At 48.0% G+C, this 26752-nt stretch overlaps 1 protein-coding gene across 2 annotated transcripts; it reads right to left on the bottom strand.

Annotated features, from left to right (window-relative positions):
• Nucleotides 1-1446: 1446 nt before the first annotated feature.
• On the bottom strand, nt 1447-26446 carry DHRS3 (dehydrogenase/reductase 3). Of its 2 annotated transcripts, none has more exons than XM_079987237.1 (6): nt 24957-26446; nt 8346-8489; nt 7226-7345; nt 5069-5307; nt 3953-4078; nt 1447-2628 (listed from the first exon to the last, which is right to left on the bottom strand). In XM_079987237.1, the coding sequence occupies exons 1-6, from the start codon at nt 25149-25151 to the stop codon at nt 2544-2546; spliced, it is 909 nt and encodes a 302-aa protein (XP_079843363.1). In that variant the 5' UTR covers nt 25152-26446; the 3' UTR covers nt 1447-2543. The 2 variants fall into 2 exon arrangements, with proteins under 2 accessions (XP_079843363.1, XP_079843364.1); XM_079987238.1 differs by lacking the exon at nt 24957-26446 and adding an exon at nt 10464-10484.
• Between the last annotated feature and the right edge of the window lie 306 nt (nt 26447-26752).

The raw sequence follows: 26752 nt of genomic DNA, 5'->3' as shown, positions 1-26752 counted from the left end.
CAAAGCTAATCCTGTTAAGTTTATGCATAGGGGTGGGGGACCATTTTGAACCAGAGAGCTGCTTTCCCTTCTGAGAAATATTTCTGAGAGTCACATGTGGAGCAGCAAATGTTAAGCTTTACCTTTGTGCAGTAGGCTAGCTTCAACTCGCTCGCATGCATCCCTCCGTATCCTCCATCCAGACTAGTAAGAGGCAGGATCAGAGTCAAGGATGAGCATGCAAAGACAGGCTGCAATGGACTCAGTGGACAAGACCAACAGTGGGTCCAATAGTCAAGAAGGTGGTTTCTGTAAGTGCTGTAGAAGGAAGTGAGGGGCAGGTGGAGCTCATCAACCTGGGAAGGTAGCCCATCTAGGAGAAGGAAAACTCTGATCCTAAACCTAAATCTTCAGGAGAGGCTAAGGAATAAACCCTACACAAATCCGGAGTGGAGTCCCTAAGATGGTTGGATGGCGCCTTGTACGCCTCCTTCTGGCAACTCCTGCAGCCAAGCTGGTGCCAAGTGTATTGCTCTGCTTTCCTTTGGACCACATCAGTGAGGCCAAGAGGGGACAGGTCTTGTCTTCTGGGAAGTCCAGGACCTCAGTGGAGGTCATTTTGGTGCTGCTCTCCGGAGGTGCATTCCAGTGTCTCCAGAGCCAGACAGATGTCAACAACAATCCATCAAAGTAAAAACACTGAAGAAGGGTGCAAAGCAAGTCTGGGGAGGGTGTGTGCCCCATGGAGTTCCGAGGGTCATGTACAGTCCTGGGGGTTGCACTTGGTCCCTAGGCCTACTCTGATGTATGGCAGGAACCAGGAGCCCTAGGCCCAGGACCTTCAGGACTCTCCCTGGGCCATGCCCCTTACCAGTGCAACTTTGCATCCTCCTTGAGTGTTTTCTCCTCACTGGAATGAGTTCTTCAACTCCTATAAAGCTCCTTGTTTGACTAGCTGGAAGTTAGAAACTGGGTGTGTACAAAGGCAGAATTTGCACATCTGTCACCGCCCATCTTTCTATCTGGTCCCACCCACCACTGACACTTGACTCCTCCCAGGAAGGATGCCCAGAAGGGAATGCAGTCCTTAGACAGAAAGAGCCACCAGGACCCTTCAAGAAGGAGACTCGACTCCATTCACGAGGTTGCAAGACTTTACATCTCTTGAACAATTGATGCATCTCAAGCCTAGTGAAGACAGACTCAGAATGCTTACCAACTAAAGAGGGGCAGGCAAGGGGGGAAAACACAAAATGGATTGAGTAACCCACAAGAGGGCATGATTGAGTGGTTGATACCCTGAACAATTGGTTGCCAATCTTGCTTGCTGATTCTGGATACACTGTCGAAAACAAAATGGCTTCTCTTACTGGACTCCTCATCCCATTCAGACATTATATCTGGAGCTATTTTTTTTATTTTTATGGGCAGCCATAGAACACGCCGAGTCCACACAAAGACCACCACTGCAGCTTAGCAAACCCTTTATTTATATATGTGTGTATATGCATGAGTGACTGGTTTTGTGTTCCATTTGGAGGTGTTTTTTAGGAGCAAAGAGCTGGACTCATTTGGGAAGTTTGTCCGTGCAAATTTGATCCTTCCCACAAGGCTTCCTGCCACCATAGAAAGAGGATGCGCCAACTACCTATCTTGAAAAATGCTGAGATACCCTTGCATGACTCGCCTTAACTTGCTCCTTCCTTGCAAAAAAAGAAAAGAAAAGCAGAACCCTTGCACGTAGCCTGTGCATATTAAGATTGAGTCTATCAATGGCAATAAACCACCATAGCTAAGAAGGACCACGTCCTGTTTAGAGGCAGTAGATCTACTCCAGACAAATGGAATGAAACCAACCCAGGGAGTTCAAGTTGTCTGCTGCTGGAAACAGAATTCTGGGTTTTGGTGTGATCCGATGAGGCAGTTGTGATGGTTTCCTTGGTCCAAACACTGCAGACACAGGATGCACCTTTCCCTACATTCTACGGATAACCCAATAGAAGCATTTGATGCTGTTTCCCTCTGTCCATTGCCAAAGACTCCTGCCAGCTGCCCCTTGCTAAAGAACATTCCGTACTCTTTTCCTGGCATGTGGGAGGCAGAGGTCCTTGCTGCTTCCTTGGCTAAAAAGAATAATGTGGCATCCATTTTTCTGTTACTTCTTCATAACCACTAGTCTCAGCACTCACCCAAGGGTAGTGAAATCTTACAAGGTTTACAAAATGAGAACACCCCTTCCCCAACACACACACACACAAATTGGGGAGGGAACCCCACTAAATTAATTTGCAATTCCTGATTAGCAGGCCAAAGTGGAATGTACTCGGCACGGGAGGTTCGGCAAACCGCTAGGCTTTGAAACTCCTCTGAAAATCTACGTTGCAAATGGCTGCCGTTGCTCGTCCCCCTTCCTTGCCCCTGTGAGTTCTTCTTCCACCCCTTTCCGCTACGGCTCTCGACGCTGTCGCCGTGGCAAGGGAGAGCAAGCGTATGGCCTTGGGAGGCCCCGCCGATTGCCCTCGTTGGGCTCTCGGCCTGCTTGGTGCGTGAGCGAGACGCGGAGCCTACGTGCGCCCTTTGAAAGTGTTCATGCAGGTGTAGCTCCCGGAGAACTTGTGGATTTCTTCGAGTGCCGCTTGCGGGAGGATGCTGCAAGAGAGGAAGGCAAGAGAGGGTGGGTCAGCCAGTCCACCAGAGTCAGAGCAGAGGACAGGCAGAGCAGACAGGTGCACTGGATACTGAAGGACTGGGTAATTTGTTTTTATTTTACGCTTTGCAAATAATGTGAAAAGAAATTCATGGAGGAGAGAGCTGTAGGTGGCTTCTAGCCATGATGGCTACGCGGTTCCTACACAGTTAGAGGCAGCAATGCTTCTGAATACCAATTCCTGGAAACTGCAGGAAAGGGGAAGGGCTCTTGCGCTCGAATCCTGCTTGCTGATTTCCCACAGGTTAGCCACTGTGAGAAGAGGATGCTGGACTGAAGGATAGCTCAGTTGATAGAGCATGAAACTCTTAATCTCAAGGTTGTGGGTTCAAGTCCCAGGTTGGGCAAAATACAGGTGATCCTTTTGGTCCCTTCTATGATTCTATTACTAGATCAGCCACTGGCCTGATCCAGTAAACCTCTCCTTATGTTCTTATGTTCAGTTGTTGCCCATACGCCTCTGGGCCAAGTTAAAGGGCCTTGCATTAATGTACAGGGCCCTACCTACACACACACACACACACACACACCCCTTCACATTTATGGAAATACGTACAACTTATGGTGATGGGTTCCCGCTTCTGGGACAATCTCACCATCTCAGGGTGTTCATCTCACAGTTCAAGTTGCTCTGCAACTCACTGTGCTGACATTTTGGCACAAGCTATTTGTGGAACCGAGAGAGCTGCTGGGCCTTGGTTTTCCCTTCCCTACTCCATCAGGCCTCTTCTCATCATCGAAGATGCACACAAGGAGAGGCAGCAAAAGGCGCTGCCCTCCATCCCTGCCAGTTGCAGCCTCAGATGTTCATGCATGGCTTGGGACGTTCTGAAGGGGGAATAGCTGTGTGGTCTGCAGGACTGGGCTTACCATTCATGTGGAGGATTTTCAGTGCCAAACTCTCCAAGATTCCCCCTTCAGACCTTCCTTCACAACACATGAAGGTTGAGGGTGGAGGTAGGAGATGATGAGGGCAGGGTTGGTGCCTGCAGCCCCTCAATCTCCCCCCATTCATGCTCCATCTTGCCAGGACTAGATTTGGAGAGCTAGTGTGGTTTAGCTGTTGGGACAGCCAGAATAGGCTCTGGAATAGCCCACAGGAGACCAAGCTTCAAATCCCTCACTTGGCCATAAAGCTCACATGGTAACCTTGGACCAAGCCACCATTTCACAGGCTTGTTGATAAATAATGGGGAGGAGTTGGAGAGCCAACTTGACCTCCCTGAACAAATAAAATAAAAATGGGTGTGGAGCAGCAGGCCGCACCTTTTCAAGATGATCAGGATGTGCATTGTCCATGGCAGCAGGAGGAAAGCTTGGTTCTGCTGAACAGCTTCTACTGTTCTCCGAGCCACTGTCTCTGGCTTTAGTGGAGGGAAGAGGTTGGGGAATCTGGAAAACAAAACACAGTCCTGTTTGTTCACCTCGCGGCCAGCTCTACCATTAGGCGGAATGAAGCAGCTGCCTCAGGCTTTGGTGGACAGAAAGTGGCGCTGAAAAAACGTTCTGTCTCCTTGTTTTTAAAAACTGTATTGATATTTTAAAAACGTATACAGTGGTACCTTGGTTCTCAAACGCCTTGGTACTGAAACGCTTTGGTTCTCAAATGCTGAAAACCTGGAAGTAAGTGTTCCAGTTTTCAAATGTTTTTCAGAAGTCGAACATCCGATGCGGTTGTTGGTTATTGTTTCGGGGCCACCTGCACCAATCAGAAGCTGCGCCTTGGTTTTCGAACATTTCAGAAGTCAAACAGATGAATAAGTTTGGGACTTTTGTTTTTACTATTTATTTTGAAATTTTGTTTTTGAGGCTTTTTCGGTTATTCGTTTTTGTGACTGTGTGGAACCCAGTTCAGCTACTGATTGATTGATTGATTGTGTGACTGCGGAAATGGATAAAAGCCCCCCATCCAAACAATGACTATCATCAGCACAGGTAAGATTTTTCTTTTTTAAAAAAATTATCATCTACAATACTGTCTTATTTATTTTATAGTACAGTACATTGATTATTACTGCTTTCATTTCATGGATCAATGGTCTCGTTAGATAGTAAAATTGATGTTAAACTGCTGTTTTCGGGGTTGTTTTTAAAAGTCTGGAATGGATTAATCCATTTTGCGTTACTTTCTATGGGAAAGTGCACCTTGGTTTTGGAACGCTTTGGTTTTGGAATGGACTTCTGGAACGGATTAAGTTTGAGAACCAAGGTACTGTACTGTACTGTATATTGCATTATCCAAACCACTTACATGATATCCTTCAGCTGTAGATTGAATGTTGCCGGGCTGCCCCAGGATTTCCCACCCCTGCTCCTTCATAAATGCACGATCTACCTCATGCATCGCCAACCAGACCTGTTTTTGTGGCTGTCTGCACTGACCTGATCCGCATGCCTTGAAACATCTCTGTGCTGGTGTGGAATGGCAAGACAGTGGTTGCGTTTACTCCAGGACAGTCCAAGAGACCCAGCGTCAAGCTCTCCATGAAGGCAAAAGAGGAGGCTTTGGAAGTGCAATAGTCAATAGCCCCAGGGATGGCAGACAAGGCCAGGATAGAATTGAGGCAAACAATGTGCCCTTTCTGCAGTTCCAGCATCCGTGGCAAGAAGGCCTTTGTGGTCTATGGGCAGAGAGAGAACAACCTTGGTTCACATACCATGATCATTGATAACTGCTGTTAATTACAGTCATACCTCGGGTTACAGACGTGTCGGGTTGGACGATTTTGGGTTGCGCATCGCGCCGAACCTGGAAATACCAGAACGGGTTACTTCCAGGTTTCGGCGCTTGCGCATGTGCAGAAGCGCTACATCGTGCTTTGCGCATACACAGAAGCACTAATTCGCAACCAGTGCATCGCAGACGTGCGGGTCACGGGTTGCGAACACTGCAGGTTGCGAACGTGCCTCCCGCACGGATCACGTTCGCAACCTGAGCGTCCACTGTACTTGATTTATGTACTACTTGCACACCGAAATGGCTTCTTAGCGGGTTACAAGTATAAAATAAAACATAAAATACCCGTGCCTAACTGAAACGCACAATAAAAACCTTCCCACGAAATCTTCCGCAACTACAATATGCAACGGGATAAGACCCATTGAAAAGAAGAAGCATGAAAAGAGCCACCAAGGCAATTAGATCAGGAAGTTCAAATTTAAGGGGGATGCTGGTCTTTAACCAAGTGTGTCTTCAAGAGCTGGTGGAAAGCGAGAACCAGTGGGGAGGGCTCCTATATTTTCAGAGAGGAGGACACTGCACAACAGTGGTGCCACCAGTTGGAAAAGCCCACATCTGTGTTACTGTAAGCTGGCAGCCATGGCAGGGATGGTGTCAGAGATGTGGTGGGAGGCACCAGCTGGGGAACCCCCAAGGGAAGAAGGCTCAGAGCCTGGGGACTGGAGGTGGGATGATGATAAGGGGCTAGAGGGAGAAGAGGGAGGAGGGTTGGAAGCTGAAGAGGTCATAGGGTTTGGTGAGCAGGAAGAGGCTGTGGCAGAGAGCAGTCCAGAAGCAGAGGCAGAAGCAGAGGCTGGAGAAGAGGAGGCCCAATTGGCAGAGATCATGCAGGCTGCTGAAGAAGCCATGGAGTCTCCCCTCATGCTGCAACCAGCTCCCCTCCCTCCCTGGTCTCCCAGAACCAGAAGAGAGATGAAGAGTGTGGAGCAAAGTCAGGCACAGTGGCAATGACTCAGATTGCTTGGGAAGGACCTGGGTGAAGAGAGGACTTAGGGAACTGTGGGAAGGCGGGGACCTTCATTCCCAACAACTGTCTCATAGGGGCAAGATTTACCAGGATGAACTGCTGTGCTCATTAGGCCTGGCCTCTGGAGTCAACCTGGTTTCCTTGAATAAAGAGAACTTCACTGACGCCGTGTGATTTACTGCCAACTTGCTCCTGACTCCAACCCTGACTGATGGGAAAGCTGTGACCCTCCAGGAACTGCTGGACTCCAACTCCCATCATCCCTCACAATTGGCCATTTCTGGCTGAGGCATGATGGCAGTTGGAGTCCAGGAGGGCCACAGAGGCCATCCCCTTCTTCTTTTCAAGAGACCTGCTTCTCCTTTGCAAGTCACAATTCCTCATGTAGGATGGAGCTGAGATATCAGGCAATTGACCACAGGCGGAAATGCATTGGGTAGCGAGAGATAAGGAGCTCCCCAATGCCCAATCTAATTGACAATTGGCAAAAAAAAAAAAAAGAATTAAATAATTAATCACCCCAGGTTAGATCAGGGGCAAGAAAAGGAAAATCTACCCAGCAGTAGAGACTAATTCAGGGATGTCTAAAAGATCATCACATGCCTAAAGCATCACCCGATGGTGCTTAGTATTAATTTCAGTAGGTAGCTGGAATCTTTCCCCCTGCACACACCTTCCCCCTCCCCACTGTTTTTCCTGGCAGGTTTGCACGCCGGGCTGATCTTCCCGAATTCGGCTGAGCCATCCCTCGGAGCAGCCAAGATTTCGCTGGCTGCAATTCCCTGCTGTCACTTCCAAGCCTGAGAACGTGGGAGAAAGGATGGCTTCGTACCCAGAACTGTCCCAGCGTGTTGATGTGCTGTGATTTCAGCAGTGCGTCATCGTCGCTCTCCATCAAGCTCTTGCCGTGAACAACGGCTGCGTTGTTCACTAGGATGGTGATATCCCCGACCTGGAGAGGAGAGAGGGGAGAAAGGAGAAGCCCCCAGTCAGTGGATGAGCCCTGCAAGATCGGACCAAAGGTACATTGAGCTCAGTCTTTTGTTTCCCAACAGTAAACATATTATGCATCCTTATACAGATTCCATCTAGCTCAGTATTGTCAGCAGTTCTCCAGGGTTTCAGACAGGACTCTCTCCCAACCCTACCTGGACACACCAGGGATTGAACCTAGGACCTTCAGCATCCAATACATGTGCTCTTCGGCTACAGATGCTCCACATGAAGCTGCCTCATGTTATATTAGAGCTCAGTATTGTCTACACTGACAGGCTGTGGTTCCCCTGGGTTTCAGGCCTTTCTCAGCCCAATCCAGAAATGCCTGGGACCCTCTGTAAGCAAAGGTGATGCTCTTCCACTGAACTTATGGAACTGCCCTTAAAAAGAAAGCAAGATTCCAGTCTGCATTGTTTACTGCCGGCATATTTGCAAAGCGAAGCAGGGTCGAGTACGGTTTCTGATGGATTCCATCCCACTGACAAACAGCTCTTAATGTCAGAAAGGTCCCACCCTTTGGAGCAGTGGAAACAAGCTTTCTCCATCTTCCATGTGACGGCCCTTCAGAAAGTTGAAGGTGACTCTCCTCTCAATCTTCTCTTCTTTAGGCTAAACACCCACAACTCCCTCAACTGTTTCTCATAAGGCTTGATTTACAGACCCTTTATCATCTTGGCTGCCCTCCTCTGCACCCTCTAGCCTGCCAATATCCTTCTTTAACTGGTGCCTAGAACTGGACACAGTACTAAGGGTGTGGTCTGCCCAATGCAGAATAGAGTGGTACTCTGACTTCCCTTGAGCTGAGCAATATACTTCGGTTGATGCAGCCTAGATGAGCTTTTTTTGCTGCTGCATCACACTGTGGGCTCACATTGAATCCTATCTCCTGCGGTATTCACTGTCCCTCCCAGTTTGGTGTCATTTGAGAATTTGATAAGTTTCTTCACCAAACGTACCTTTTCACGGACGGCTTTGGCCTGTCGGTAAACCTCTTCGCGGTTGCCCACGTCACAGATGAAGTAATGGCACTCTGTTCCCATCGCTCGTATCTCCTCCGTGGTTTCTTTTAGGCACTTCTCCGTCCGACCCCACAGGATAATCTGCAAGAAGATGGCTCTTTAAGAATCATTGCCCAATGACATCCAGTTGCTTTGAGAATGCTTCACCAGTGCAGCTTCATCCCCACCAACCCCAGTGTCCACCCTGCCAGCCCAGCGCCTTTTGTTTCTCTGCTTGCCTTCTCACTCACAACCAGCCAGGGGGTAGCTGCACCCGTCATTGGCTCTGGTTCCACCTATTGTCCATCTCCCCGCCTTCCCTACCAGTTCCAATTGTAACCTTAAGGCTTGATTATGGTACCATGCTTCATGTGGGACTGCCCAAGTTTCTAACCACAGCCATCATGTTACTCAGATGCTGAGTTTCACTGGTTTCTGATTTGCTACTAGGGGAGGTTCAAGATAGTTGTGTTAATCCACACAACTTGGGCTAAAGTAATAATATAATAATAATAATTTATTATTTATACCCCGCCCATCTGGCTGGGCTTCCCCAGTCACTCTGGGCGGCTTCCAACAAAAGATTTAAATACTGTAATGCATCAAACATTAAAAGTTTCCCTAAACAGGGCTGCCTTCAGATGTCTTCTAAAAGTCTGGTAGTTGACATCTGGTGGGAGGGTGTTCCACAGGGCAGGCGCCACTATCAAGAAGGCCCTCTGCCTGGTTCCCTGTAACTTGACTTCTCGCAGTGAGTGAACCACCAGAAGGCCCTCGGCGCTGGACCTCAGTGTCCAGGTAGAACGATGGGGGTGGAGACGCTCCTTCAGATATACTGGACCAAGGCCATTTAGTACATGCATGCGCTGGTTATCTCCCGCTTGGACTACTGCAACGCGCTCTACGTGGGGCTACCTTTGAAGGTGACTTGGAAATGACAACTAATCCAGAATGCGGCAGCTAGACTGGTGACTGGGAGTGGCCACCGAGACCATATGACACTGGTCCTAAAGGATCTTCACTAGCTCCCGGTACATGTCTGAGCACAATTCAAAGTGTTGGTGTGGTGCTGACCTTGAAAGCCCTAAATAGCTTCAGAACAGTATACCTGAAGGAGTGTGTCCACCCCCATCGTTCTGCCCGGACCCTGAGGTCCAGCACCGAGGGCCTTCTGGCAGTTCTCTCCCTGCAAGAAGTTACAGGGAACCAGGCAGAGGGCCTTCTTGGTTAGGGCGCCCACCCTGTAGAATGCCCTCCCATCAGATGTCAAGGAAATAAACAACTATCTGCCTTTTAGAAGACATTTAAAGGCAGCCCTGTTTAGGGAAGTTTTTAATGTTTCATTATGGTTTTATATTTGTAGGAAGCTGGCCAGAGTGGCTGAGGTAACCCAGTCAGATGGGCAGCATATAAATAATAATAATTAACAACAACAACAACAACAACCACAACAACAAGGACTGCCCAATTCCTTATGCTCCACCTCAGTCACTGAGATCCTCTGATTCGTTTGGCCATTTCTAAAGATCAGTGTGGCAGGCCCTGCCCTCCCTGCCAGTGGAAGTTTAGCAGGAATTGTACCTGCCTTCTTTTATATGTCTTCTGAAATCTGCATTGTTTAGGCAGCCATTTGCATCATCATTATTTTGTCCTTTTAATTGCTGCTTTATGGATCATCTGCTGATTTTATTCCTAAGTGTTGTGCTCCACCCTGCTATATTTTTTTATTAAAGTGTAGATTATAAAAAACTAAATAAATCAGTCAAAGCCTTGCTACAGTAGACAACCGTTCCCTGCCACGATATCCCTCACACCTTTAATATCAGTGGAATAGACACATCCCACCCCCAATCCCTAAATAAGCGCTGGAGTTTCTGTATTTGTGTTGGGCAGGCAGGAAGAAGCACTGGAAAACCCGACCTCTGTCTAGGGCTGTAGTTTTCGGATGTGATAGCTTCCCATCCTGGAACCCATCCAGTCCTCTTCTCTCTCCCCCCCCCCACCTTACCCCTCCTCAGCTGCTGGCCTCCCTCCCTCCTGCAAGAGACACACTCTCCTTTTCAGAAAGTTACTGACCAGAAAATTGTCGAGGGCAGCAGCTCAGCGAGGCGGTTAATCCCTGCTGTGGAAGGCTGGCGCTGTGCAGAAGCTTCCTGCCCTGTTGCTACTCTAGGTGACCTCAATCCTTGGCAGCCAGGTGGAATGCTTCGTTGTGCCATCCCAGGAGAAGGTGGGCTGCCAGGGGCTGGGGTCAGCAGCGAGCGGCCTCCCGCCCGCCTAGGATGCCAGCGCTGGATGGCGGAAGCACTCTGCTGTTGCACCGCAATTAGCTACAGGTTGCCAACTGCCTCAACCCCCCCAAATAGCAGACCGAGAGGGGCTCCGCACCGATGCCATTCTTTTCCCTTCCCATGCCAATGCAACGGGTGGCCTGACATCATCATTCAGGGTGGCGCTCTGCCACCAACCCCATTTGCCTTCTGTGGTTGGCGTCAGCAGAGGAGGAGCAATGTGCAAACATCGCAGCGCACGGTTGGGTGTTTTGTTGAAAAAATGGCATCCTGCCTTATTGTAAAGATGCCGAAGGCAACTTTTGTCTTTTCTTTTTTTTTTTAGTCTGCATTTTGGAAAACATGTATACAGAGGTTAAGAACTTAATTCGTTCTGGAGGTCCGTTCTTAACCTGAAACTGTTCTTAACCTAAAGCACCACTTTAGCTAATGGGGCCTCCTGCTGCCGCTGAAGCAAAGTTCTTAACCCGAGGTACTATTTCTGTAACCTGAAGCGTCTGTAACCTGAAGCGTCTGTAACCCGAGGTACCACTGTATAAATGTGTTTACAGTGTTATGTATTGTTCTTTGTTTCTCTTTCTCTTTCTTTTTCTTTTTGTAAAATTCAATAAAAAGTTAAATTAAAAAAAATGTAATGTAAATTTGGGTGCAGGGGACCTTTTTCTAAAAGAAAAAGGTGCAAAGAAAAAAAATGCAAGGAGTACAGGCAATAGATAAACAGGGGAAAAAAGCAGATGAAAGAAAGGATGCCCAGGAGGAATACATACCAACAAAAGTGGCCTCTGCAATAAATGTTGCATAGACTTATAGAAATTCAGAGTTGGATGGTACCCCAAGGGTCATCTATTCCAACCCCCTGCAATGCAAGAATATTTTGCCCAACATGGGGCTCGAACGCATGACCTTGAGATAAAGAGTCTCATGTTCTACCAACTGACCTAGTTGCCCAGTATGCTTCCTATGTAATGTGCCAGCCAGTCAGCCATTTCCCCTTCCAAGATACTCCATTCCATTCCCCCAATTTTTTTTTTCATTTTGCTCAACAGTTAGCATCCTGTGCCCCATATAAACCCCATTTTAAAACAGCTGCATTGGTTGCCAGTTCACTTCTGGACCCAGTTCAAGATGCTTTTGTTGGTGCTTCAAGCCCGAAATGCATATATTAGTGAAAATAACATACGAAAAAGTTTTATAGTAGGGGGAAGTGCATTGCAAGTGTCTGTTAGCCAGACCTGCATTAAAAATTGTGTCTGTTGGGAGAACTGTACACTTAAAATGCTGGTGAATTTTAATGAGGATGTGGCTCTGTTTGTTTTTTAATATTAAAAAATGCGAATTTGCTTCAGAGATGTGGAGACCTGAATTTAAGACTGGAAAAATGAGAAGCAGAGAGAAAGCAATGCTACCAGATCTGCCTGCCCTTAATGGGCACTTCATAACTCTTGAAGCCAGGAAGGATCTGTCAGCCTGGGCCACACAAAGGTACCTGTTGACAAAAGGGTAACAGCTTGAGCAAGCGCAAACAGTAGCTGAAAGAGAGCAAAGTTTGTGTTCAGTCATGGAAGAAAGGGACTGGGTGAGGTCAAATTTTGTCCCTTCTTTTCAGCTGCCTGCAGCTAGGGGTTTGCTTAAATGTAATACTGGTAACCAAGACTTTGATTCGTCCTGGTGGGAAAAGTTGCTGAGAGACATGTGAATGTTATTAAAACTTATATATGTTGTCCTCTCGGCCACAGCCAGAATGGCCAGTGAACATAAGAATTTAAGTGTCCTGCAGGATCAGGCCAATGGCACATCTAGTCTGGCACTCTGTTCTCACAGTAGCCAAGCAGATGCCTCCATGGGAAGCCATTGAATGGGATCTGATTGTAGCAGAGCTATAAATAGTAAAAATGGCTTGTGATCAATGTGCATGCACATTGCATTCCATGCTCTGATGGCTTCCAGACTGGACTTCTTCTTTCTTCTTCTCTGGCGATCACTCGTAGCCTAGTAAGATCATCTTCCATAAACACAGTTTTAACAGTGAGTCTGTAAGTGACTGTGGAGGCCAATTCTGGATTCACACATCCTTCCACAGTGGGGACAGAGGTTTCCGGGCAGGAGTTGATCACGGTGAAGTTTTGCCTAGCGTGCCTTCCTCTTAGCTCATTTCTCCCTTTCGTCCTGAGTTCAAGTGTCTTCAAAGCCCATGACACCTTTGGTAAAGGCTGTTCTCCAATTGGAGTGCTCACAGGCCAGTGTTTCCCAGTTGTCGATGTTTATACTACATTATTTTAGATTTGCCTTGAGAGAGTCTTTAAACCTCTTTTGTTGACCACCAGCATTACGCTTTCCATTTTTAAGTTCGGAATAGAGTAGTTGCTTTGGAAGACAATAGTCAGGCATCCAAACAACATGACCAGTCCAATGAAGCTGATGTTGAAGAATCATTGCTTCAACACTGGTGATCTTTGCTTCTTCCAGTACACTGGCATTAGTTCACCTGTCTTCCCAAGTGATGGGTCATTTTTTTCAGGGACACCAGACTGGACTACTACAGTGTGCTCTACATTGGGCTGCCTTTGAAGATAAGGTCATCACAATTGTCCTGCTGGGGCATGTCAATGGCCCATCTAGTCCAGCATCCTGTTCTCACAGTGGTTGAGCAGATGCCTGTGGGAAAACTGCAAGCAGGACCCATCCAAGAGACCACTCTCCCATCTGTGGTTTCCAGCAATTGGGATGCAGAAGTAGCATCGCTACCTCTGCTCACAGAGGCAGAGTATAGCCATCACAGCCAGCCTTAGCCTCCATGAGAACAGGGTTGATGGGAGCTATAGTCCATCAAGATCTGGAGGACCACAGACCATGCTAAGCTAGATGGACCAGTGCTCAGACTCTATATATAAAGCACCATCATCCCTTCCCAGAATAGCTCTTTTTTTTTAAAAAAAAAAAAAAGAAGATAATCCAAGTCATGCCAGATTGGCATGTATATATAAAAAAGAGATTTGGCAAGCTTTTGTGCAAGGGAGATATGTGAAAGGTTGACCATTGTCCAAGGCTGGGAGAGAAACCCTTTTGATGCTTGGAGTCTGACATTAAGAGGCCTCTTAATGACACCTCTGAGAAACTATGGCAAACACCGTTGGGCCAGAGGCAAATCTTTGAGCATTAAAGATAATGGAAAGCAAACAGCGAGAGGTGTCGGCAGAGAATGGAAAGATACAGTGACGTATTTTGAGAAGGATAGGGGAGTTCCTTCCATTGGATTCCTAATCCCTGGGATGAAACAGGGTGGTGGCAAGAGAGCAAAGCAAATTCTGCATGCTAAACTGTTAAACCTACGAGACCCAGTGCTTCCCCCGCCCCCCGGGGGGGGCACGCGTACTCAAGGGTATGTAGAACTGGCACCTATTTTTTTAATTGTTAAAAAAGTGTGGCACTTACTGTAACAACTTCATGGTAAGCAATCCAATACAGTGGTACCTTGGGTTAAGAACTTAATTCGTTCCGGAGGTCCGTTCTTAACCTGAAACTGTTCTTAACCTGAAGCACCACTTTAGCTAATGGGGCCTCCTGCTGCCACCATGCGATTTCTGTTCTCATCCTGAAGCAAAGTTCTTAACCTGAGGTACTATTTCTGGGTTAGCGGAGTCTGTAACCTGAAACATCTGTAACCTGAAGCGTATGTAACCCCAGGCACCACTGTACTGTCAGAACAACCTGGAATGGCCAACTCATTTCATGTCAAGGTTCTTCTTGAGGGTAAGTTTGATACTATTACACTGGATGTAGTAAAATTCCTCTCAGAGGCAGTAAAAATCAGAAATCAGTATGTATAGGCTAAAGCTCCTCTGTTGGCTAGCAAGGCCAATCTTACACCTTAATGACTGTTGCTATATACTATTGTTGTACTATATACTATATATATACTAATATACTATATACTATATACTATTGTTGCCTGGCGTGCTCTGGTCCATGGGGTCACGAAGAGTCGGACACGACTAAACGACTAAACAACAACATATACTATTGTTGTACTATGTATTTTGTGTCTGTGGACCGCAATAAAGCTTTGTGTGTTCTCTATGCCATGTCTAATCTTATAACCTTCTAACGGGTCACCTCTTACAAGCATCAGAGCACAACTAACAAAGCTGTTATGGTATTTGGACAGCGCAGTGTTAAGTTTGCCACTAGCGTACCATTCTTGTGTCCATGACATGCTGCTGAATATACTTGCTTAAAATAAAATAAAAAACACCACCGTCCCCAGTCTGGAACAGTCTCTGGCGGTGCAACCAGCCTGCAAAGAGTTCAAAGGAAAGAGGAAGAAAGTATTGTTGTCATGCTTGCTTGTCGATGAGAGCAAAAATTGCTGGGCTGCAGGGTTCCTGAGTCAAGTGTCTTGCAGCTGCTGAATCGAAGCAAAGAAAGAAAGAAAGAAGGAAGGAAAGAAAGAAAGATTTGGGGGACCAGTAGTCGGAAGCCACTTCTCCCTTCACAGTGCTTGTTCTGTGTGAGGGATAAACAAAATTGTCATGATGTCATAGGTTGGGGGGGGGGGGGCTGCCTGACCAGCCGATGAACCCTGAGCCACAAAGGAGGTAGTGGGTGCCAATTCTCTCAAGCAATCCGGATGTGCTTACACACACACACACACACACACATCAAGGATCCTTTGATTGCCAGGCTTCCCCTTACATATGCAAATGTCCTCCTCTGCAAACCCAACTTTCAGATGTCAAAACATTATTTTGGATAAGTCAGAGGAATAGCGTTGAACAGCGGAGAACCACATCTCACCAGGATTTGCCTTCCACACAAGCAACTCCAGTCCAGGAGGTGGTGGACTCACCTCCGGCAGAGGTTTTTTAAATAGAAATTGGATGGCCATCTGCAGGGGATTCTTTAGCTGTGGTTCCTGCATTGCGAGGGGTTGGAAGAGAAGTCCCTGGGGGGTCCCTTTGAACTCTATGATTCTGTGAAATATTAACAGGCAAGGAAATGCTGGGGAGACAGAATAAATTGTGGTGTGAATGCAGCCCCAGATAATCCCTCCAGATGGCAACAATACCATAATATTGTGGAAGCATCAGAGAACAGCTAATAATGAGGAATGGCCAGTGGATGGTCCACAGCTAAGGCCTTATTACTGCATCTATGACAAGTTGCAGAAGACAAACACAAAAAGCCCTAATTCCCTGGCTATGTTTTCTTTTCTTAAAAAAAAAAAATCTAAACAAAATTATTTCTGTGTGTGTTCACCCCCAGGTTGCAAATATAGCTACATTGGCATTGCTGGGAGTGCAATGGGATGTATTTAAGAAGCTAGAGGGTAGGGGGAAGGGCAGCTACACAGAGGACCCCAAGCTAATTAGAGATGTAATTTATGGCAGACTGGAAAAAGCAACAACAACAACAACCCACCAATGACCCAAGCCCTTTAAACTCCACTAAAGGTAGCCTTCCATTGTGAAGTCTATTAATTAGAATCAATTTAATCCCTGCTGGGACAAAGGTCAAACTCTGTGAGTCTGACCTTTCTTAGCTGGCTTCAGCTGCTGACTTCTACACTGCCCAGGCCCATCCTGCATTTTTCTGCACACATTCATGAAAATAACACACCAACTGCATCCTCTTGGGGACACTGCTTGGAAAAGGCAAGGCAGCATACATTAAGCAAAATTTGCATTTATATGCTGATGAATTTTCATTGTGGCTTTTTATATAAAATAAACAGGATCACAAAATCCCTGCAGAAATATGAAGAACTGAAAATTGGAAAAAAACGAGAAACGAAAAGTGACAAGAGTGTTATTGCCAATGTCAGCCATACTCATGAGTAGACCCTATGAAATTAAGGGTCCTGACTCATTTGAGTCCATTAATTTCAAAGGTTCTCCTCTCAGAGAAACGTAGCTGGATTCTGCCCATGGGAAAGATTTTGTTGTGAATCCTGTACATGCAGAAATGGAGAGAAGTACCAGCTAAGGAGAAATGGCTTCAAAAGTTAATGGACTATGCGGAAATGACAAAATTTGACAGCAAAAATAAGAGGTAAAAGAGATGAACTGTTTATGAAAGAGTGGAAAACCCTTTCCGGACTAGTTGAAGTACTGTTATAGTCAAATGAAAACACGGACAAGGTTCAAATTATGGGCAGCGGGATGAGAACAACGATAAGTGAAATAGAGGATAATTGTATTAGAGAAAAGAATGTTATATTAAACAGTAGGTATAAGGTGGCAATAAAAACATCAAGGAAATAAGGGTGGGGAGTCAAAATTCTAAGAGAAACATATATCAGAATGTAAGCAAATTTGTAAAATCTGTGAAAATCAATAAAAATTTGTCTGAAAAAAAGAAATATTTCACTGCGAAGGGCCACCACCTCAGTGTCTCCATCCCAATGGAAAGAAACTGGATGGCCCACGCTGCTGCTGTGAGTCAGCTTCCCACCCTTCTCTCTCTGCCCTCTTCCTCTCTCTTCCTCTTCTTGTTAGGCTAAGACTTCTTGGCCTCCCTCCAGAACAACGCTTGAAGATTGGCTTAAGCTTAATCAACAGGAGGCGCAGCTGCCCACAAGAAGCAGTTGAGCAAAATCACCGGAGTTACATAATCGTCGTGAAAGAGAAACTCCATACGGAAACCACATGAAACAGGTGGCAGGGACTCAACAAGAGCCGCAAGGGAAGAGAAATTCGCTTTGAGAAGCAGGGCTTGGACAGAGACGTATGCCCTCGGAAGAGCATGTGAGGACATGGCGAAACAAGCAGAGGAAGGCTCAGGAGCCCGGTGGGTGCTGAGAAGCTTATGGGGATGCTCTGGAAGGTGCAGTGTGCAACCGATGCTGAGAACCTCTTGACAGCGATGCTCAGAGCTCTCAGCAAGAGCGCTGCACCTGAACACCTTGGAGCAGTGATAGCCAGGCTTCTCGTCTCCACAGACCACTTGGAAATAACCTACACTAGGGCTGGAGAATCTTTCTCAGTCAGACAGCTGCATTTCCTACTGGGCAACCTTCCAAGGGCTGTGTGACATTGCTGGTGGGCGGGGCCAGAGACAAAAGTGGGCGGAGCAGCAGGTGCAAATTTACCTTTGCTTAGTAAGCAAATTTCTATGCTCTATCCCTGATCCAGACAAGCACAAGCCGCTATTGTCATTCAAGGACACATTCCAGCCAGGCAAAAACACTCAAATAAGGTGCAAAGCAGGACAGCTGGGCGTGACCTGGGGAGATTCCATGGGGCCAGATAGAGAAGCCTAGAGGGCCACATCTGAGGTTCCCGACCCCAATGTACACAGAGCTCTGTGAACTACTCAAGGGACTGATCCACTTCGTATCCAGTAGGGTTGGGTGATATATCCATATATTGTCTAAAAACCGGTTTGAACTCCATATTGTGATCATGATATCAGTCTCATAATTTCTGACCTGGCAATATATCACAAATCATGATGGGTTTGTGCTAGGCAAAAATCACAATGCTGGGAAAACCCTGAAGCCAGCCAATTCCTCTACATAGCTCCATCCTTATTTCAGACATTGTGATATATCAGTATATCACGATTTTTAGCTGGTGATATAGCACGAGGTTGAAAACCAGATATTCCCCAGTCCTAGTATCCAGGTCATTCAAGGAAGCACACACACACACAAATACAAAGTGTGGCAAAATATTCTCTCTGGCTACCCTTTCTCTCAGAGGCCCAAGCTGTCCTCTGTCAGGATCTGTGCTTCTTCCTACTGCAAAACAGCCTGCTTGCTTTTCCCCTCACTCTCCAACCTTTCCAGCATAACTACATACCGTATTTTTTGCTCTATAAGACTCACTTTTCCCCTCCTAAAAAGTAAGGGGAAATGTGTGTGCGTCTTATGGAGCGAATGCAGCCTGCACAGCTATCCCAGAAGCCAGAACAGCAAGAGGGATTGCTGCTTTCACTGCACAGTGATCCCTCTTGCTCTTCTGGCTTCTGAGATTCAGAATATTTTTTTTCTTGTTTTCCTCCTCCAAAAACTAGGTGGTCTTGTGGTCTGGTGTGTCTTACAGAGCGAAAATACGGTACTTGCTTTACTTCCTGCGATAACCCCTCTGTCACTCCAGCCAGCTAAAGCAGAGTCCTATAGCCAGAAGAAGGGGAAGCTTGGCTATTGCTAGCCTGCCTTGTTCCAGTGATCCGGAGTGCACGTCTCGTTGTGCCAAATCCGTTAATCCAGATTCGACTTCTCCCCAGTTTCTCTGCTGCAATCGCTAACACACATTAGTGAGTCCCATGGGTTTGGTCTCCGCTGAATCCTTAGCCTGCCAGCCCTGGGAACCCTGCCACTGGGTCCCAGTGGCCAGCACTGTGCTACTGGTGACCTTTCTCCTCCTTGGGCAGCTTGGAGAACCACTGTTTCCTCTGCCACCCACCCAGTTAGGATGAAGGGTCAGTCTGCGTGGGAATAAGGAAGGTTGCCAGAAGTGGTAGCCAGTCACCCTGGTAATCTACTACTGCAGAAGTTGCCAATTCCCAGATTGGCTGGCTGGCTTTTTCTGGTCTCCTTCCTCCTACTGCTGGACCAACTCTTCATCCCAACAGAAGAAGATACAAGACTTTTGCAACCCACCCTGCCTTTCTCTTTTACACCTCCAACACTGGTGGTGGTGGGGTGGAGGAAGGGTGAGAAGTGGGGGGATAATCATAAAAGGCTTTTGACGAGTTCTAAGGGAAGGGGGTTGTTTTGGCAAGGAGACTGATTGGGTGAACAAACCAAGCAAGGGTGGCAGCCCCTGGTATGTACAAACGCCCATATGTGCACGGTATAAAAATACCGATGATAAATAAACAGCAAAGAGTGTACTGAGCCTGTAAATCACAAATGCAAACTGTCAGTCAGCTGCACAGCTCGTGAACGCACTCCCTATTTCCGTGCAAGCTGGAACAAGATTGGCATCTTTGCCGTTTGGAAGCATGAAGGGGTTTTCCCCACCACAACGTGTGCGCACACGCCAGCACAGGGCCCCACCTCCTGAAATCCCTGCCGCCAATCAAAACCAACAGAGTCGTCCCCTTTCTTCTGGTGTCACCCAACCAGATTCCCCAGTTCGGTTGCTTTGGCCTCCCGTTCAGTTTTTAAAACGCTGCCTCTCACTTGCACAGTCAAGTGTAGCTGGCTCTGCATGTCAGAAATCCCAGATTTGACGCCTGCGTCAACAGACCTGGCTGTCCAGAGCAGACAATACTGGGTTGAATGAACCAACGAGCTTACTTAGGGCATCCCCAGATGTCCTTTTCATTGAAAATTTATGATGATTGGTACTCATGATACAATTGGGATACCTGATCCCACTTTCAATGCTGTTTATGCAGACAGAAGTTTCAGATGGGTCACACTGCTTCATTCCCAATCGGTGCATACCTTGTAACTTCTTGCTGAAATCCCATAACTTTTCATACTACAAATGTTTTGGGGCTGCTGTTGCCATTTGTCCCACTTTTGTTGTGCTGTAGCACCTCCAAACAGCAATTTTGTGGCAGCATCGAGGAAGCACAAACGAAAGCAGAACAAACCCACCGCTAATGCATTATCAATGAGTCGAGCACGTGTTGCAGGAGACAGTGGTACCTCGGGTTACATGCATTATCAATGAGTCGAGCACGTGTTGCAGGATACAGTGGTACCTCGGGTTACATATGCTTCAGGTTACAGATGCTTCGGGTTCCAGACTCCGCTAACCCAGAAATAGTACCTCGGGTTAAGAACTTTGCTTCAGGATGAAAACAGAAATTGTGCCCCAACGGTGCGGCAGCAGTGGGACGCCCCATTAGCTAAAGTGGTGCTTCAGGTTAAGAACAGTTTCAGGTTAAGAACGGACCTCCAAAATGAATTAAGTACTTAACCTGAGGTACCACTGTACACCCACAGCGAAACACCAATCGGGAAGGGTCCTTATAATGCAAATCTTTTGAGAAGCTCCCCCTACCGGTACGGACTGCAACAAACAAGCCTTCTCTAATGATCCCCTGGCATGCAACCAGCCCAGTAAGCAGTAATGAGACTCTGTCAGTTCTATGTAGGATTATTTACACCATGTAGCCTATGGAAAGACTGCATTATCCAGTATCCCCATCAAGCTAACTAAGGAACTGACCATCCAGCCCTTCTTATAATTTGTAGTTAACATGCAGGCAGGGGTGCCATTGGAGCAGGACTCTGGGGTAGAAGCTCAGAGTCCCACTCCTTTGGCTTTCCACATCTGGAAGCGTATCAATACATAGTCTTACCATTTGAAGATACACTGCCCAGCCCCTGTGAGACCAGAGTTTAAATTTACCTGTCACCACCACTTAGCTACAAGATGTGGCGATGACTACTGGCTTAGAGGATTCAGAAATTCATTTTCATAGAATCAGAATTGTAGAGTTGGAAGGGATCCCAAGGGTCATCTGGTCCAATCCTGAATCCTTGTCCAATGTGGGGCTCAAACCCAAAACTCTGAGATTAAGAGTCTCATGCTCTAAGGACTGAACTATCCCAGAGGTTCAATGGTCAAATTGTGGTGGTGCAGTTATTGCCTTTGCCCCTAGATTCTGAGCTTCCAAGGCAGACTTTCCACAGAGTTCTTCTTATGTCAGAACCCCAAGACAGGCCAGTCCCAAATTTGCCTTTGTTCCGAAACCCACTGCATTCCGTCGAGCCACATCAAAGGGCAGATTGCCTCTCCGGGCATGTGCAAACTACACTCCCTTCACCTCCCGGAAGCCACAACCTGCTGCCACATGCTCCAGATTATGGAGTGGTTGCATAATCAAGAGAGGGAGGACTTCAGGCTTTTTAGCCCCCTCCCAACCCCCAAATCCACCCACACAAGGGTCAGGTACAAAATGACCAGAACTGCAAATATTCAAAGCACATTTCAAAGCACACGACTTCCTCCAAAGAATCTTGGGAACTGCAGTTTGACAAGGGTGCTGGGAATTGTAGCTCTACAATGAGTAAACTGCAGGTCCCAGGACTCTTGGGAGGAGCGAAGTCTTGTGCTTTAAATGCATGCAGTGGCGTAGCGTGGGGGGTGCAGGGGGGGCCGGGCGCACCGGGCGCAACATCTGGGGGTTAGGGAAATCCACGGGTTAGGGGGCGCAAATCCATGGGTTAGGGGGCGCAAATTACTTGCCTTGCCCCGGGTGCTGATAACCCACGCTACGCCACTGAATGCATGGTGTGTCTGAAGCCATAGGTTTAGGATTAGAGGGTGGTATTCAACTAAGTTGAATTCTATGGACCTTACTTAATCACGTTATTTAATTTCAGCGGGTCTACCGTGAGTAAATTTAAGCCCAGGAACTAGTTTTGCATGTACCCCTTCCATGTTAAAGTCATTCCTGTTTACCCCAAGGGAGGGAGTCTATTTGGCTGTTGACAACGTAGAGCAGTCGAGAGTCAGAAATCGTTGCTGATTTGATATTAACTACCCATTTGCCGGTAGCTCCAGATCTGCCATCTGCCACCCATGGAAATAAAAGTTTGCACATATTCCTGACACCCTAGAGCCCCTCTCCATTTAGCAAACAAACCAGACAGCCGTAATGGTCTGGCTGCATTCCACTGGGCCGTGGGGTGTCATTTAGCTCAATGAGAGCTGGATGTGGGAGGTCTACCCCTCCCTGGGCGTGACTGCTCCCTTATCATCTGCAAGAAATATTGCTAGCGGTGTGTGGGCTGGGGGAGGCAAATCCCTTACCCAGGCTGTACATGCAGTGTGAAAACTGCCAGGCAGAAAGAAAGCTTAAATCACCTTGACAGAGCACCAACGGGACATGTGTGCTATAAGCCATGCAATCCTATGCATGTCTATACAGAAGAAAGTCATATTGAGTTACATAGGAAACTGCCTTATACCAAGTCAGACTATTGGGTCCATCTAGCTCAGTATTGTCTGCACTGACTGGCAGCGGCTCTTCCAGGCTCTCAAGCAGAAGCCTCTCCCAGCCCTACTTGAAGATGCCTGGGATTGAACGGGGGATCTTTTGCACCAGAAGGGTGTGCTCTACCACTGAGCTTTGGTCCTTCCCTTAAAAAATAAAGCAGGGTTCTAGCCCTCATGGTTCTGAAAAAAAAAAGAGTTTGGTTTAAATAGGAAGCTGCCTTATACAAACACAGACCATTGTCCATCTGGCTTATTATCATCTACATTGACTTGCAGAGGCTATGCACAGTTTCAGAAAAGGGTCTTTTCCTACCACTACCTGGAGATGCCAGGAACTGAACCTGGGACCTTCTGCTTGCAAGGCAGATGCTCAGCCACTGAGCTACACAGCTCTTCCAGGAGCTGCTTAGGACCACAGCCTTAACCTCTGCATGACACATGGCTCAAAAACACAGTGCGTGCATGTGTGGATGATCACATAAGGCACATGGTGCCCACAAGAGTTTGCAAATGCACCCTACTACTGGGCTGCAGTTCAGTTGTAGAGCATCTGCCACAGAAGGTTGCCGGTTTGATCCCCAGCAGAGTGGGGAGAAACTCCTGCCTGAAACCCCAGACAGCCACTGCCAGTCAGTGTAGGCTGAGCTAGATGAACCAATGGCCTGACTGGGGATATTATCCTTCCTGCATTATCTGGAAGCCATAATCCATACATTAACCGTGTAATCTAGATTAATATTCCTCATATTGTAGTTGAAGGGTGGACAAAAAGAGTGGCTTGATGAAGACCATTTAGGGAAACTGCAGCAGGTTGGACTAGATGATACTTCGGGTCCCTTCCAACTCTCAAGGATCAAATTTAATTAAGTCTCTAGGATCAAATTAAGGCAGAGTTGAGATCTGAACTGGGAGCTACCCAATTCATAGCCAGTGATGCTGTAAAGTGATTTTAAACCTGCATGCACAGACACATTCCTTTAGATGGCATAGTGGACTGCTTTACTTGCTTCAGGTGTAGTGGTTAGACTTAGGACTTGAGAGACCAGGGTTCAAATCCCCATTTAGCTCCCTTGGGTGAACTTCCAAGACTGTCTCTCACCCTATAATCACAGGGATGTTGTGGAATTAAATGGGGAGTGTGGTAGAAATTAAGTTAATGAATAAATAAAATGTGGCAAGCCAGCCCATCTGAGTTTTGGGTGTGGGGCTAACTGATCAGAGATTTGTGGCATCTCCCTCATTGCAGGGCACTGTCCCCAATTTAGGCTGCATCCTAAATATGCCTTCTCAGAAGCAAGTCCCATTGATTCAGTGGGGCTTGCTCTCCGGGTTAAGTGGGTTGAGAACTGCTGCATGAGCCGCTGGGCAACTCCACCTTAATTGCACAATCTGTCACTTGCATAGTTGCTCTATTCATGCAGCCAGATAAATTGGAGGCCGGGGGGGGGGGGGCGGACTGGAAAGTAGCTTCAAGAGGAGGCTCCTCCTCCTCCCCTCAGAACCCCAGGTTAAGTGGGATTAGGAATGCGCCCTTGACCATTAGGCTGCCCTGCCTTCATTGCACAATCCCTGCCACACCAATGCAAGTAGAGAAGTTGGGAGGTGGTGGGAGAGGCAGCTTCAGGTGTGCTTCCCCTGCCCCGCTCCCAGATTAGGAGTGCAGCTTTAGGGTTGCAGCCAAGGCTAGTCAGTGAGAGCCAGTGTTGGCGTACTGGTTAGAGTGTCAGACTAGGACCTTGGCAGAACAGGGTTCAAATCCCTACTTGGCCATGACACTGATTTGGAACCACTCACTGTCTCTCCACCTAATCAACCTCACAGGGTTGTAGTTGTTGTGTATTAAATGAAAAAAAGGAGAACCACGTAGGCCCCCTCATGTAGCTTGGTTAGAGAGAGAAAAGGTCGGGTATCAATGCAATAAACAAACAGCAGACCCATTCAGGCTAAAGGGTGCAACTAACAGGCTCACCCATTTCCACGAATCTACTCCGAGTAGAATTCACTGGGCCTGTAGGCTAACCCTTAAATTGCAGGGTCCCTTTACCACAAGGATGCCAACTTGAATAAAATATTTGGGGGGTCCAGGTAAGATCCACGCCGTGTTATCAATCACAAGGCAGGATACACACACACCATTTGAATGGCAATGCCCATCAACTTTAGGGGGGCCAGGCATCCTCAAATATTTTATTGTGGGGTGGCGGGCAAAGTCTCCTCGGCCTCTAGGAGTTGGCTACGATGCTTCACCGATGCAAGCGGAGAGGTTGGAAGGGGGACCTGGAAAGCAGCTTCAGGTTGCCCCCCCCCCGCGCTCCCCAGCAGGCGCACGCACCCAGCCTTCAAATCATTGCCATCCATTATTCCCAGCCTCTCACCTTGCGGGCGCCGCGTCTGGCGAACTCCTTGGCCAAGTAGCGCCCGATGCCTCGGCCTCCTCCGGTGATGAGCACGCTGTCCCCGGCCAAGTCGCGGAGTTTGCTGGGGAGCACCGTGGACGCCGCCGCCTTGGCTACCAAGCAAAGCATCCGCACCGGGAAGAGCAGCAGAGCGCCCAGGCGTCTCCAAACCATCCTCTTTGGGTTGGGGGGTTACGCACGAAGAGGGAGGGAATTTTGAGGAGTCCGTCGAGAAGGAGGGGTGGGGAAGGGGGAGCACGGCGTCCAGAAGTGTGTGTCGGATCCTAGGCAAACGTACCTCCACCCAGCCAAACAAAAAAACAAAAAAAAAAGGGGGGGGGAGAGAAGGTGGGTTGCGCGAGCTTGCGCGCAAAAGTCCGCTCTGGCGTTGCACGAGTTTCTGGCTTCCTCGGTCGGACTTCCTCGCAGGTGGGTAGAGAATCCAATGGAAAGCCGCCGTCCTAGGTACGCTTTACCCGGGCGCCAGCCGGCTTAAAAACGGAGCTTACTTCCGAGTACACATATAGATGTATAAATATAGATATACAGATCTTGCGCTGGGGCTCTCCCAAAGTGCCAAGCAAGAGCAGCCGCCCTGAGGAGCGGGAGATCTCAAAACAAACAGCTCGGGAGAACTTTCCAGAGTTGCTGGGCGATCCGGATCCCGGAGAGGATCGAGCCCGTTTCTCCGCTTTCGCGAAAGAAAACTCCTTGTTTCCTTTGGAGAGCGTCCTGCCGTCTAAGCCGGGCTGGAAAGCCCCCCAGAAGCTCTCCGAGGCGGCGGCGTCTGCATGGGGAGCCGGCAGCGCTTTTCCAGACAGCTCATGTCTATTCTGGGGAGTTCAGGAAATTGCTTCTCGGGGAAGGGGTTGGAAAAAAGAGACTTTTGGAAGGAGTTGGCTTAAAAAAAAAACAGTGACGGGGGGGAGGTTCAGGGCAGCGCGCCGGGGTCCCTCCCCCTTCTATACATACGCCGCGTAAAGAAAACTCCCCGCCGCCTTTGCCCGCCTCCGCCTCCTCCTCTGCTTTTTCTTACGCAGACGCGAAAAGAAGTGGCGGAGAGCATTGGCCGCTTCTTGTTTGCTCCGGAGCCGCCGATCCGAGGCAGGGAAGGAGTCCGACTCGCGTTGCCTGCCTGCCTGCCTGCCTGCCCGCCCGCCTGCCCGCCTCCCTCTCGGCGACCTCTGGCTGCTCCTCCTGGGACACTTTCTTATCTTCCCGGCGCGGCTCCCTTGCCCTGGGAGCAGGTTTTATACCCTATTAAGCCTGATTGACAGTTAAAGTATTGTTGGAGGTTGGGGTGGGGGGAGAGGGAGAGGGAGACAGAGAAGATCTCCTTGCTAGTGGCTAGCTGGGCTCGCTCCCCTCCCCCAAGCAGCGTCGCGCATACACGCACACACACAAGCACAAACACGCAGGGAACTTTAAAGCGCGAGCCAGGCTCTCGGCTGCATCTTCCTCCTTTCCAAGCCTGCAAGCCGGGACTTGCTGGATGCCACGTTGGGCCTGCGCAAGCTGTAATTCAAGTACTTTGTAACTGAGAGGCAGCGGCAACAGCCAGCCGAAGCTCCCTCTTCTTTTCTCCTCCTCCCTTAACATAAATACACTGCTGATAACACACACGAGCACGTGTTTTCTAAACTGAGTGCTGAGATTGGGCTATTCGAGGGACGGGGTGGGGTGCAACGTAAGTTTCAAAGTCCGGGTTGTGCGCAGCATATGTTTCAAAGTCCGGGTTGGAAATTTCCTTTTTGTTGCAGGGTGACAATGGCCCA

The sequence above is a fragment of the Podarcis cretensis genome (genome assembly GCF_951804945.1).
Source record: "Podarcis cretensis genome assembly, chromosome: 8".
Classification (NCBI taxonomy): Eukaryota; Metazoa; Chordata; class Lepidosauria; order Squamata; family Lacertidae; genus Podarcis; species Podarcis cretensis.
Note: the sequence above shows the minus strand (reverse complement) of the source record. Positions and strands in the feature narration are given on the sequence as shown.